The sequence below is a fragment of the Trachypithecus francoisi genome, unplaced genomic scaffold (genome assembly GCF_009764315.1).
Source record: "Trachypithecus francoisi isolate TF-2019V2 unplaced genomic scaffold, Tfra_2.0 Lachesis_group12, whole genome shotgun sequence".
Lineage (NCBI taxonomy): Eukaryota > Metazoa > Chordata > Mammalia > Primates > Cercopithecidae > Trachypithecus > Trachypithecus francoisi.
In genome coordinates, this window is record NW_022681457.1 from 67,098,202 (window position 1) to 67,112,526 (window position 14,325).

General features: G+C 41.2%; 1 protein-coding gene and 2 pseudogenes across 6 annotated transcripts in view; all 3 read right to left on the minus strand.

Moving 5' to 3' along the window:
* Positions 1 to 183: 183 nt before the first annotated feature.
* On the minus strand, positions 184 to 592 carry LOC117092455 (annotated as a pseudogene).
* Positions 593 to 3,013: 2,421 nt separating this feature from the next.
* ZNF607 (zinc finger protein 607) overlaps positions 3,014 to 14,325 on the minus strand; it is a 46,255-nt gene continuing 34,943 nt past the window's right edge. For 4 of the 5 annotated variants that reach the window (XM_033226031.1, XM_033226033.1, XM_033226030.1 and 1 more), the window contains exon 5: positions 3,018 to 6,566. In XM_033226031.1, coding sequence (XP_033081922.1) covers positions 4,711 to 6,566 — 1,856 coding nt within the window. In that variant the 3' untranslated portion in view covers positions 3,018 to 4,710. Of the gene's footprint in view, positions 6,567 to 14,325 lie in introns of all 5 variants that reach the window. The other variant, XM_033226034.1, reaches the window with a different exon arrangement.
* On the minus strand, positions 3,018 to 4,263 carry LOC117092454 (annotated as a pseudogene). The gene has a single exon (XR_004440820.1). The product of XR_004440820.1 is annotated as a prohibitin-like (transcript).

Here is a 14,325-nt window from a genome sequence, read left to right on the forward strand (position 1 = left end):
TGGGCGACACAATGAGACTGTCTCAAAACCACAACAACAACAACAACAACAAAACTATATTAATACTTTAATAAACTATACTAAAAAGATAATGAGACAAACGTGCATTTGTGGAACTGCACGTCAGTCAGGCCAGTTCCCTGCAGAGGGAATTCCCAGCATGACCTCATTCATCTGTGAGAACACAGAGCAGTCATTGTTTAGACAGACACTTTCATCTACTGCCCCAGCATGGTCAGTACTCCACTTCTTGATGGTTTCCTTCTGCTATGAATGCGCACGTCCAGTTGCTTCTTAGAGCAGACATTTACCTTCCTCATCCACCAGCCATTGGAGGACTGGGGCCACTGGGATGATTGATTGGACCCATGCTTCCGGGAGGGTTTCCCAGTGGCCCTCTTCCATTACCACCATATCTGGAATCACATGAGTTTCCATAGCTGCTGCTTTTTTTCAAATCTTGCTGAAGCAGAGTTTTGAAAAACAAAACCACAAACTCAGCTATTCCCCAGAAGAAATCTGTTATCAAAGATAATCTCCATAGAAACTGACTCCAGCTGTCCAACACTTGTGCATTTGAGATGTAAACCATCTTGCCCTTCCTTCCCTGCTTCGGGGACTTATTTATTACTTTTTAAAAACAGGGTCTCCCTATGTTGCTCAGGCTGGCCTTGAACTCCTGGGTTCAAACGATCCTCCCACCTATGCCTCCCAAAGTGCTGGGATTACAGGCGTGAGCTCCTGGCATTTTAATTTGTTTTCTTTTTGTTGCATGTTTCCATTTTTTCTCCTTTCTTTATGTTGGGTTGATGTATTACTATTCCAATTTTCTCAATAGTTTGTAGGTTCTTTTAGTCATTACTCCAGGAATTTTAGTAAGTCCAAATTTATCAATACTCTGACTCTCCTTACAGAATGCATTCAATTTCATATGCTTTCTTAGTTTTAAAATACAAGATATCAGTTACATATCTGCTTTGTTTAAAAAACCTCTCTGGGCTGGGCGTGGTGGCTCATGCCTGTAATCTCAGCACTTTGGGAGGCCAAGATGGGCGGATCACGAGGTCAGGAGGTGGAGACCATCCTGGCCAACATGGTGAAACCCTGTCTCTACTAAAAATACAAAAATTAGCTGGGTGTGGTGGCACATGCCTCCACTGCATTCCAGCCTGGCAACAGAGCGAGGCTCCGTCTCAAAAAACAAACAAACACCTCTCTAATGTTATACTATTATTTTGTCAGTATTCATTTACATTTACTCAGAACATTGACATAAGTATAAGTGGTGTTCAAATAAACAGAATGTTTAGGTTTCGTCAAAGAGAAATAAAGTGGGGCCGGGCACAGAGGCTCATGCCTGTAATCCAGTGCTTTGGGAGCTTAAGGCAGCTGGATTGCTTGAGGCCAGAAATTTAAAAGCAGCCTGGGCAAAATAGTGAGACCCCCCCCCAATGCCTACAAAAAAAAATTTTTTTTTTAATTAGCTGGGCCTGGTGGTCTACACCTGTAATCCCGGCTACTCAGGAGGCTGAGCAGGAGAATGACTTGAACCTGGGAGGCGGAGGTTGCAAAGAGCCAAGATTGCGTCACTGCACTCCAGCCTGGGTGACAAGAGTGAGACTCCGTCTCAAAGAAAAGAGAAAACAGTCCAGGTGTGGTGTCTCACACCTGTAATCCCAGCACTTTGGGAGGCCGAGGTGGGTGGATTACCTGAGGTTATGAGTTCAAGCCTGGCCAACATAGTGAAACCTGTCTCTACTAAAAATACAAAAATTAGCCAGGTGTGGTGGCGATGCCTGTAATCCCAGCTACTCGGGAGGCTGAGGCAGTAGCATCACTTGAACCCAGGAGACAGAGGTTGCAGTCAGCCGAGATCATGGCCTCTGTACTCCAGCCTGGGCCACAGAGCCCGACTGCATCTCAAAAAAAAAAAAAAAAAAAAAAAAAGAAAAGAAAAAGAAACAAAGTGAGACAATAGTAAAAGGGAGTAAAGACAGATTTTATTCAGTAATAACTACTGTATTAGAGAACAGAATATGGTGTAAACTGAGCTCCACTTTGGGGAACAAAAATCAGTTGTTGAAAATGCTGGGGTGTACTAAAGGAGACACTGAAAGGTGTTAAGGGGGAGTTTGGTCCCTATGACTAAGGCATCAGGTTTTTTTTTTTTACTAATTGATATTTATCCAGAGTAGAAACAAATTTCTTGTATCTTTATGACTGAGATAGTTGTGAAAGTTGGAGCAAGACAGCCACCAAAGTTAGGCCCTTACACTCCCATAGGAACTAAGAGGTTGGAGCAAGAGGTGGCTGTCTGAATGTTTGCATTTCAAACTCAGCTCTGAGGAGACAGCTCTTGGTGGTAGATTTACATCTCAAAGGGGCAGAGAAATGATTTATAATTGCAAGCTTCCAAAGTAACTACTTCAAGAGGGGGCTTAAGGATCTATCACTAGTTTCAGGTTTTGGCTGGAACAGTATGTTTTCAGAACAGCATTGAGCTTTCTCAAGCAGGTTTTTTTTTTTTTTGAGATGGAGTCTTGCTCTGTCGCCTAGGCTGGAGTGCAGCGGCATGATCTCAGCTCACAGCAATCTCTGCCTCCCGGGTTCAAACAATTCTCCTGCCTCAGCCTCCTGAGTAGGTGGGATTACAGGAGTGTGCCACCATGCCCAGCTAATTTTTGCGTTTTTAGTAGAGATGGGGTTTCACCATATTGGTCAGGCTGGAGTTGAACTCCTGACCTCAAGTGATCCACCTGCCTTGACCTCGCAAAGTGCTGGGATTACAGGTGTGAGCCACACTGCCCAGCTTACACCTGAATTTCATTCCAGGATTAAGTGTCTGATTTACCTAAACATATCGGAATGAAAGCCCTCTTACAGTTTTTACTTATTAAGTTTACCCAGAATGAATTCAAATTTTAAAACCATGAAACTTTTTTGAATTCATTAAATGTGAATGGTTAATGGTTTTCATCTCATCAAAATGCACTAAAAATAACAAGTAATGATATTATTATATACAGAAGCTAATGTTTATTGAACGTAACAGTATATTCCATGTAGTTTACCATAATTTTTTCATGTACTAACCCATGTAATTCTTCTTTTGTTTTTTAGAGATCTGAAGTGATTTTACCTTTATTTCCTTCACTTTAAGCCAATCATGAAATTTCAGTGATTTCTGGGGTGAGGGCAGAAGGTGGTGTTACAAATCATTGGGGCTGTGGCCCAGTTGCCTCACGGAGGTGCAGGTAGGCTGGGCCCTCACTAGGGCAACTGGAGGAGCACGGACTGCCCCACCGGCAGGCAGATGATGTTCCAAGAGCGTGAGAGCTGGTATGCAATGTCTTCCAGTTTCCAGCTTGCACAGCTTGCTCAGGCCGTCCCCTGCAGTGGCCAGTGAGTTGGTGATCAGCTCAGCTGCCTTGGAGTCACCCTCAGCAGAGATGATGGCCACCTTTTTCTGCTGCTTAGCCTTCACCACAAATCTGGCGCTCTCTGCCTTCTGCTGGGCCACCTGTTTGGCTTCCACTGCTTCTGTTAACTCCTTCCCGAAGGTCAGATGTGTCAAAGACATGTCGTCCAAGATGAGCCGAAAGGTGGCTGCTCACTCCATAAGGTCATTGCTCATCTGGCTGGAGACCAGCTCTCTCTGAATGATTAGTTCTCCAGCATCAAAGCAAGCTAGCAGTGACTTGAGGATCTCAGTGGTAATGAACGGCAGCATAGGCTCATCGTAGTCCTCTCCGAGGCTGGTGAAGATGAGAGGATGCTGGCTAGTGATGGGCTGGAAGAGGATGTACAGTGTGATGTTGACATTCTGTAAATCTTTGCTACCAGTGATGAATGGCGCATTATATGGTTGAGAACAGCAGTCAAAGATAATTGGTTTTTGTACCCATGGGATGAGAAAGTGAGTCCCTTCCCCTACCACAACGTTCTGTACTCTGTACTCCACGGAATCGGTCAAAGATGACAGCTCTGTGCCCAGCATCCACATTATATAAGGCAGAATTCACCATGCCTCCTGCAGCAGCTAAGGCCAGGCCAAACTTGCCGATGGACTCAAAACACTTTGGCAGCCATGTTTTCTTCTGTGGGACCCTCTCACACCTGCTTCCACTGACTTTCACATCTAACTCATGTAATTCTAACAGCACTATACTGTAGGTACTACTATTACCATTTATATATGATCCCCAGAAGGGATAAGTATCTTCCCCCATATCATCCCAGCTATAAGAAGTGGACGTCGATCATGAGCATTAAATATGCAGGATGGCTAAATAGCCTTTCCCATCGTCGCTTATATCGACAGAGGTTTCCTGTTTAATGGCTTTTCCCAGGTTTAACAATAAATGATTGTTGCTGCAAGATGTTTACATGCAAGTATAAAGAATGGTTTCCTACATTCTCTCAGTTTTCCTCTGATTATTTTGGCAATCCAAAACTAGAGGAATATCAGAAAAGGTTTTCTTATGTTATTAAAAAAAATGTAATAAATTCTCTGAATCTGAGTTAACACAGTTCTTACCAAAGAAACTGCATATTTACATTTTGAAAAGTTCACACCAATACAAATTGATGCCTAACAAAAACTGAACTGTATCTCAAAGCCATTCCACATTGTCTTCAAATTGTTCATTGGGACAAATCAATTGACAGAATGTGCTTTCTTTACTACCTGTATATGCCACAGTTTCTCTATCAAATATGAATTCTCTGATGTACTTCAAGAATGGATCTAAGCCTAAAGGACCTTCTGCATTTATTACATTTAAAGGGTTTCTCACCAGTATGAACTCTATGATGTATACTAAGTTCATGGCTACTATTAAAAGCTTTCCCACACTCTTCACACATATAGGGATTTCCATCAGCATGAACCCTTTCATGTCTAACAAGATATGAGGCACAGCGAAATGCTTTCCCACATCTTTTACATTCATAGGGTTTATCACCGGTATGAATTCTCTCATGAATAATAAGATGTGAAGCATGACTAAAACTTTCCCCACATTCTTTACATTCATAGGACTTTTCACCAGCATGAGTTCGGTCATGATATATGAGGCTTGTGGCATGACGAAAGGCCTTGCCACATTCCTTACATTCGTAGGGTTTCTCAGCACTATGAAGATTCTGATGGGCTTTAAGTACAGAAATGAACCTAAAAGACTTCCCACATTTGTTGCATTCAAAGGGTTTCTTACCACTATGAATACTCAGATGCTGAGTAAGTTGTCCAGATACACTAAAGGCCTTCCCACATTCCTTACATTCATAAGGTTTCTCACCAGTGTGAACTCTGCGATGTATAGTGAGTTTATGGCTATAACTAAAACCCTTCCCACACTCTTGACATACATAGGGTTTCTCTCCTGTATGAATTCTCTCATGTATGACAAGATATGAGGCACAACGAAAGGACTTCCCGCATTCTTTACATTCAAAGGGTTTGTAACCAGTATGAATTCTGTTATGATGGGCAAGGTGTGCACGCTGACTGAAGGCCTTCCCACATTCCTTACATTTGTAGGGTTTCTCACCTGTATGAATATTTTGATGTATTTTAAGGGATGAATTGAGCCTAAAGGACTTCCCACATTTGTTACATTCAAAGGGTTTCTTACCACTATGAATACCCTGATGTCGAGTAAGTCGTCCATACACACTAAAGGCTCTCCCACATTCCTCACACTTATAAGGTTTCTCAACACTTTCAAATGTATGAGGTGCAGTAAGTTGATGGCCACTACTAAAAGACTCCCCATTTTCTTTACATTCATAAGGTTTCTCCCCAGAATAAATTCTCTGATGCATAGTAAGTTGATACCTACATGTAAAGCCCTTACCGCATTCCTTGCATTCATAGGGTTTTTCTCCAGTATGAATTCTTTTATGACCTACAAGGTGGGAAAACTGACGAAAGGCCTTTCCACATTCCTTACATTCATGTGGCTTCTCTCCAGTATGAATACTCTGATGTACTTTAAGGCCTGCTTTGAGCCTAAAGGACTTCCCACATTTGTTACATTCAAAGGGCTTCTCACCAGTGTGAATACTCTGATGTCGACTAAGTCGTCCATACACACTAAAGGCTTTGCCACATTCCTTACATTCGTAGGGTTTCTCACCGTAATGAAATCTATGATGTACAGTAAGTTGACGGCTAGTCCTAAAAGCTTCCCCACACTCTTTACATTCATAGGGTTTCTCAACATGAACCTTCCCATGTTGAGCAAGGTTTGCAGGATAACTGAAGACTTTCCCACATTCTTCACATTCATAAGGTTTCTCACGAGCATGAATTTTCTGATGCTCTCTAAGGTCTGTAAGATGGCTAAATGCCTTCCCAAACTCTTCACGTTGATCAGGTTCCTCACTAGTATGAATTCTTTGATGTACTATGAGTTCCGTAAGATGACTAAAGGCCTTCTGACATTCCTTACACTCGTATGGTTTCTGTCCATTATGAATTCTCTGATGGAGAGTAACAGATGAGTGTTTCCTATAAAGGTGCCTTTTCCCATCACTGATTATTTCACACCTTGAATCCAAATCTAGAAGACATAAAATAAAAACATTTTGTTTACTGGATGAGAAAATGTCAATGTATTGTAGAATTAAGGGAAATTCTCACCTATTACAGATGCTGAGAAATACAGCTATAAAATATAAAAAATGAAAGGAGAGCTCAAAAAATGAGTTTCCACAGGAGGAGTGCAACCTTACACACACATGCACACATACACAAAGACACACACACACAGCCCTGTTTTGTAGTGTTTGCCAAGATCTCTGGTATAAATACTCCCACTGAGGGCAATTTCAAGCTATCAGTTTAATGCAGATTTATTAACATATGTGCATAACTGGCTCTAGAATGACAGAACTGACCAGCTGTACCACACCCCCTCTATATAAATCTATATCATATGCTAAGAAAACAGGCAAATATTGATATGGAAATAGAAGAGTAAAATGGAAGAATTCCAGCAGATTGAACATCTGTAGGATCAGAAGTAATAAAAAAAGTCAGGGTAAGATAACTAAATAAAAACTCAGTATCTTATTTAATATATAGAGAAAAGAAGTATACATGGTCATGCATAGAAAGGAATAAACTACAGTTGTGGGAACACCCATCTTTCAGGGAAGATTGTAATTGAAGAATGATCAGGTTTACAACATATGTAGAAGTGATATACATGGAAATTATAAAGGGTAAGCAAATCATGATGGAGAAAATGGGTACACATCATAATCATGGGCATTCAGTATCAGCAGGCAGGGAATTCAAAGAGTGAATATTTATCTCAATAAAAAAGAAAGAAAATAAGTTAAAGATCACTACCCAACATTTAGGAATTTAAGAGCAAGGTACAAGAAAGTAGAAAAATAAAGATAAAAGCAGAATATGATGGGTTAGGAAACAGAATAGTGTCAACACCTAAATCAAAGACATGGTGTTTACAAAAATCATTGGGTGAAATATGAGCTAAAGCAACCAAAAAATAATAAAAATAAAAATAAGAAACAAGGGAAAATAAGAAACAGATTTTATTTAAATTATAAGAGTATATATACATATTTTGAAAGTATTAAAAACAATGAATAATTTTGTAGGAATATTCTTCAGAGGTGACCCTAAAAGTGAAAAGTCTAAACAGTCAATTGCCATGGATGAACTACAAAAAGCTGCTAAAAAGACAGTTATAATGAGCACATTTTACCACCTATCTTGCAATTTCTCAATATCTAAAATTTAAAATTATGCACATAAGATATTCCAGAGAAACAAACAATTCAGGAAGGGAACAGGTAACATGAACCTGAAAATATTATTAAAAAAAAATGAAAGGAAGTCTTCAAAGACGTAGAGTTGTGAGTAAACAAAACAATAAAAATAGTAGTGTTGAATATGAATTCTAAATTTCTCTTCAAAGAATTAATATATCAGTATGTTCAATTCTTCACCTTCTACATTTAAACTTAACTTCCTCGTAAAGCAATCTTTTTCGATTGCCTACTCCACCCTAAATCATTCTGATCACCTGCTCCACCCTAACTCATTCCTGTTATGGGCTATACCTGCTCTACCCTGACTCCCGCCAAAGCGCTCACTCCGTCATTCTCTTTAAATTAGCCAATCAGAATTAGTTTAGCCTGTGCGGTCTAACCCTAACCAATAGGGGAACGACACAGCAGCAGGGGCCACGTGCCTCAGGGATAAGAACCCCTTCCCCTCCCTTGTCCAAATGTGCGCCCACCATTGCTCCATCGGTGAGAGCGCACCCTTCTATACAAGTACCTCGCCTTGCCGAGAATTTAAAAAAAAGAAAATTTTATATTCTAGTGCTATTTCTTTTGCGGCATCGAAACTTTATAACAGTAGCATACAAAGGTTTGGAGCCAGGCTCAATGGCTGATGCCTGTCATGCTAGCTAATATGATTGCAACATCAGAACATTAAGAAAAAGCTTAGAAAAACACACTGCAAATGATGGACAACATGCGAGCTATAACCACGAGTGGGGAGACAGAAAAGGATGAAAATGCAAATTATACAACTGAAACATATAATCACTAAGGGTCAATAAACTTGATTGATCAATAGAAATTATTCAACTTGAAATGGAGAGAGAAAAATGGTTTAAAAAATTTTAGTCGGGTGCGGTGGCTCATGCCTGTAATCCCAGCACTTTGGGAGGCTGAGGCAGGTGGATCACCTGATGTCAGGAGTTCGAGATCAACCTGGCCAACATAGTGAAATCCTGTCTCTACTAATCATACAAAAAATTAGCTGGGCATGGTGGCGGGCACCTGTAATCCCAGCTACTGGGGAGGCTGAGGCAGAGAATTCCTTGAACCTGGGAGGCGGAGGTTGCAGTGAGCCAAGATTGCACCATTGCACTCCAGCCTGGGCAACAAGAGTGAAACTCCGTCTCAAAAAAATATATATTAAAAAATAAAGAAAAAGAAGAAGAAGAAAACATTTGTAAAGAGCTGTGGGAATAAATCAAAAGATATGGTTGAAATTATAAACTGAAAAAACAAAGATTTGGGCAGGAAAAATATCTCAGGAAATAGTGATTGAAAACATCTCAAATTTAGTGAAAGAAATAAATTTGTAGAATTAAGCTCATTTAATGCCAAGTAAGATACATTACATGTACTGATAAAAGCAAATTAAAATACTTTGTTGCCATCAGACTTACTATACAAAAAATGCTAACAAGTTATTTAGGCCCAAAGAAAATAATACCAAAGAGAAATCTGAATCTTCAGAATATAAGAAAAGCATCACAAATGATGACGTAAATACCTAAAATCATTTTTGCTCCTTAAGTTCTTTAATATGACTGTCAAAAGCAAAACTAATAACACTGCCTAGTGAGATTTACAACATATGAAGATGTGATATACATGGAAATTATAATGTGAAGGGTAAGGTGGATATAAACCTATAAAAACACAAGGTTTATACATTTGTTGAGAAGGAACAACCCTATCTAGATGGTGAAACATGATGTATATTGTATACTATAATCCCTATAACTAACCCCCTAAAATAAATTACTCAAGGAGATACAACCCAAAAGTCAACAGGTAAATTTATTTATTTAAAAAATTTTTATTATTATTATTATTTTTTGAGATGGCGTTTCACTCTTGTTGCTCAGGCTGGAGTGCAATGGCGCAATCTCGGCTCACCACAACCTCCGCCTCCCAGGTTCAAGCAATTCTCCTGCCTCAGCATCCCGAGTACCTGGGATTACAGGCATGCACCACCACGCCTGGCTAATTTTGTATTTTTAGTATAGACGGGGTTTCGCCATGTTGAGGCTGGTCTCGAACTCCTGACCTCAGGTGATCCGCCCGCCTCAGCCTCCCAAAGTGCTAGGATTACAGGCAAAAGCCACCGCGCCTGGCCAACAGGTAAATTTAAATAAATAGCAAAAAACAAAAAAAAACAAAAAAATTTTGAAATAATCAAAACTACAAAAGGAATGGACAGACAGAGAAAGTCAACAGAGAAAAAAAGTAAAGTAGTAGACCTAAATGTAATCATGTTAATAATTACATAAAATGTATAGGGTCAAAACACTTTAAGAGGCAAAGATGAACATAGTGAATGACCCATCATCTCACACCCATCAGGATGGCTACTGGTTAAAAAAAAAAAAAAAAAAACAGAAAATAACTAATGTTGAAGAGAATGCAGAGAAATTGGAACCCTTGTGCACTATGTAATGGCTACAAGGAATATACTTTAAAGACACAAAATACTAAAAGTAAAAGGATAGAATCAATATAACAAGCCAAACAAATGGTGGGCTATGTTAGTATCAGACAACATAGATTTCAGGACAAAGGAAAATAGGAGGATTCAAGAAGGTGCATGTCATAACATAAAAGGGATTAGTCTATCAAGAAAACATAAAATTCCCAAACACTTATGCACCTGATAACAGACTCTCAAAGTATATAAAACAAAAACTGATTGAAACACAATGAAAAATAGGTAATAATAAAACATAACTGGAAATTGGTCAGGCGCAGTGGCTCATGCCTGTAATCCCAACAATTTGGGAGGCCGAGGTGGGTGGATCACGAGGTCAGGAGATCAAGACCAGCCTGGCCAAAATAGTGAAACCCCATCTTTAATAAAAACACAAAAATTAGCTGGGTGTGGTGGTGCACGTCTGTAGACCCAGCTACTCAGAGGCTGAAGCAGGAGAATCGCTTGAACCCAGAAGCAGGAGCATCACTTGAACCTCGGAGGCAGAGGTCGCAGTGAGCCGAGACCACACCAATGCACTCCAACCTGGGTAACAGAGTGAGGCTCTGTCTCAAAAAAAAAAAAAGAAAAGAAAAAATATAACTAGAAATGGAAATATTTTTCCAGAAACAATTCCCAGAACAAGTACACAAAAACATGGTAAAGATATACAAGATTTGCACAGTATCAACCAAGAAACTACATGAGATATTGACAGAACATTCCACCCAACACCAACATATACAATATTCTCAAGCACATGTGGAATATTTGCCAAGAGGGCCCATACAGTACATAAAACAAATCTCAATTATTATTTAAAATAATTCAAGTCATAAAAAGCATGTTCTCTGATCACAATGACGCTAATTATAAATCACTAACCAACAATGAAACATCCTTAACTGTTTGGAAAACAAACCAACACACCTCTAAATAAACCACAGGTCAAAGAAGAAATCAAGAAGGAAATCAGAAAGCAATACGAACTGAATCAAAATGGAAACACAATGTATCAAATTTTATGGAATACTAACTAATAAAGAACTACCTAGGGGAAATTTACAACACTAACACCTATGTTAGTATAAAAAAAACAACAAAAAAAGACCTCAGTTGGCCGGGCAGGGTGGCTCAAGCATGTAATACCAGCACTTTGGGAGGCCGAGGTGGGCGGATCACGAGGTCAGGAGATCAAGACCATCCGGGCTAACACGGTAAAAGCCCGTCTCTACTAAAAAGACAAAAAACACAAAAAATTAGCTGGTGGCGGGCGCCTGTAGTCCCAGCTATTCAAGAGGCTGAGGCAGGCGAATGGCGTGAACCGAGGAGGCGGAGCTTGCAGTGAGCCGAGATCCCACCACTGCACTCCAGTCTGGGCAACAGAGCGAGACTCTGTCTCAAAAAAAAAAACAAAAACAAACCAAAAAAACCACCTCAGTCTTCACCTCAATAGAAAAAGAGGAGCAAATCAAACCCAAAGCAAGAAGAATAAAAATAATCATCATCAGAAAAAGTAATAAAATAGAAAATTGAAAATCAATTAAAAAAATCAATGAAACCAAAAGCCAATTCTTTGAAAAGATCAATGAAGTTGATACACCTCCACCCAAAGGAGAGAGAGGGAGAGAAGGCATAAATGACCCATTTCAGGAATAAAAAAGGGATTATCACTATAAATCATAAAGTGTTATGAACCCCATGCCAATAAATTTGACAACTTAGATGAAATGAACAAATTCCTTGAAAGACACAGACCACCAAAGCTTGACCAAGAAATAGATAAAGCGATGAACACTACCATCCAGTAAATAATTTAAGCTGGTCGGGCCCTTCAGAAAACAGTTTGCCAGGGCCGGGCATGGTGGCTCACACCCCAGCACTTGGGGAGGCTGAGGCAGGCAGATCATCTGAGGTCAGGAGTTGGAAACCAGCCTGGCCAACATGGTGAGACACCGACTCTACTAAAAATACAAAAATTAGCCGGGCACGGTGAAGGGCGCTTATAGTCTCAGCTGCTCAGGAGACTGAGGCGGGAGAATCACTTCAACTTGGGAGGCAGAGGTTGCAGTGAGCCGAGATTGCACCACCGCACTCTAGCCTGGGCAAGCCAGCAAGACTCTGTCACCCGGAAAAAACAAACAAACAAACAAACAAAAACCCTTAGATGAATGTTCAACTTCCAAGAAAAATACAAACCACCAATTTTTACTTAAGAAACTGAAAATTTGAAAAAGAAAATCTATTTTTCTTTCTCTTCCTCTCTTTCTCTAAATCTCTCCCCCACCCCTGCTCCCTTCTCCCTTTCTCTCTTTTGTTCTCATAAAGTAAATCAATAAGCCAAACACTCTATAAAAACAGGTTGATGGGCCGGGCGCGGTGGCTCAAGCCTGTAATCCCAGCACTTTGGGAGGCCGAGACGAGCGGATCACGACGTCAGGAGATCGAGACCATCCTGGCTAACCCGGTGAAACCCTGTCTCTACTAAAAAATACAAAAAACTAGCCGGGCGTGGTGGCGGGTGCCTGTAGTCCCAGCTACTCGGGAGGCTGAGGCAGGAGAATGGCGTGAACCCGGGAGGCGGAGCTTGCAGTGAGCTGAGATCCGGCCACTGCACTGCAGCCTGGGCGACAGAGCGAGACTCCGTCTCAAAAAAAAAAAAAAGACAAAACAGCCGGGCGCGGTGGCTCACGCCTGTAATCCCAGCACTTTGGGAGGCAGAGGTGGGCGGATCACGAGGTCAGGAGATCGAGACCATCCTGGCTAACACAGTGAAACCCTGTCTCTACTAAAAATACAGAAAGTTAGCCGGGTGTGGTGGTGGGCACCTGTAGTCCCAGCTACTTGGGAGGCTGAGGCAAGAGGATGGCATGGACCCAGGAGGTGGAACTTGCAGTGAGCCGAGACTGTGCTACTGCACTCCAGCCTGGGCGACAGAGTGAGACTCCGTTTTGGGGGAAAAAAAAAAAAACAAAAAAAACAGGTTGATGCCAGACACGGTGGCTCACACCTGTAATCCCAGCACTTTAGGGGGCCGAGGTGGGCAGATCACCTGAGGTCAGGAATTTGAGACCAGCCTGGCCAACATGGTGAAACCCCGTCTCTACTAAAAATACAAAAATGAGCTGGGTAGCACACCCATAGTTCCAGCTACTTGGGAGGCTGAGGAAGGAGAATTGCTTGAACCCAGGAGGCAGAGGTTGCAGTAAGCCACGATCACACCACTGCTCTCCAGCCTGGGTGACAGAGTGAGACTCTGTCTCTAAATAAATAAATAAGTTAATTTATTAATTCACAGTTCGGTGATTCCAAAATCTCTGCCTTATCTGGGTCTGGTTTCAATCCCCCCCCTTTTTTTTAATGATGTTTACTTATTTTCAGCATGCCTTGTAATTTTTGTTAGAAAAAGCTGGACATGGCTGGGTGCAGTGGCTCATGCCTATAATCCCAGCACTTCGGGAGGCTGAGGCGGGCGGATCACTTGAGGTCAGCAGTTTGAGACCAGCCTGACCAATATGGTGAATCACCATCTCTACAAAAAAAAAAAAAAAAAAATATATATATATATATATATATATATAATATATAATTAGCCAGGTATGGTGGCAGGCGCCTGTAATTCCAGCTGCTTGAGAGGCTGAGGCAGGAGAACTGCTTGAACCCAGGAGGTGGAGATTGCAGTGAGCCGAAATCCTGCCACTTTTCTCCAGCCTGGGCAGCAGAGCAAGACTCCGTCTGGAAAGACAGAAAGGGAAGGGAAGGGAAGGGGAAGGGAAGGGGAAAGGGTAGAGGAAAGGGTAGGGGAAAGGGAAGAGGAAAGGGAAGGGGAAAGGGGAAGGGAAGGGGAAGGGAAGGGGAAGGGTAGGGGAAGGGGAAGGAAAGAGAAAGGAAAGGAAAGCAGGGAGGGGGGAGGGAAAAAGAAAAGAAAAGAAAGAAGAAAGAAATAGCTGGTCATGATGTGTCCCATAATAGGAACTGAGGTGAATACACCTTCAGTGTAAAGTTTGAGGTTTGTCTGCCTAGGAGTTAGGCCGTGT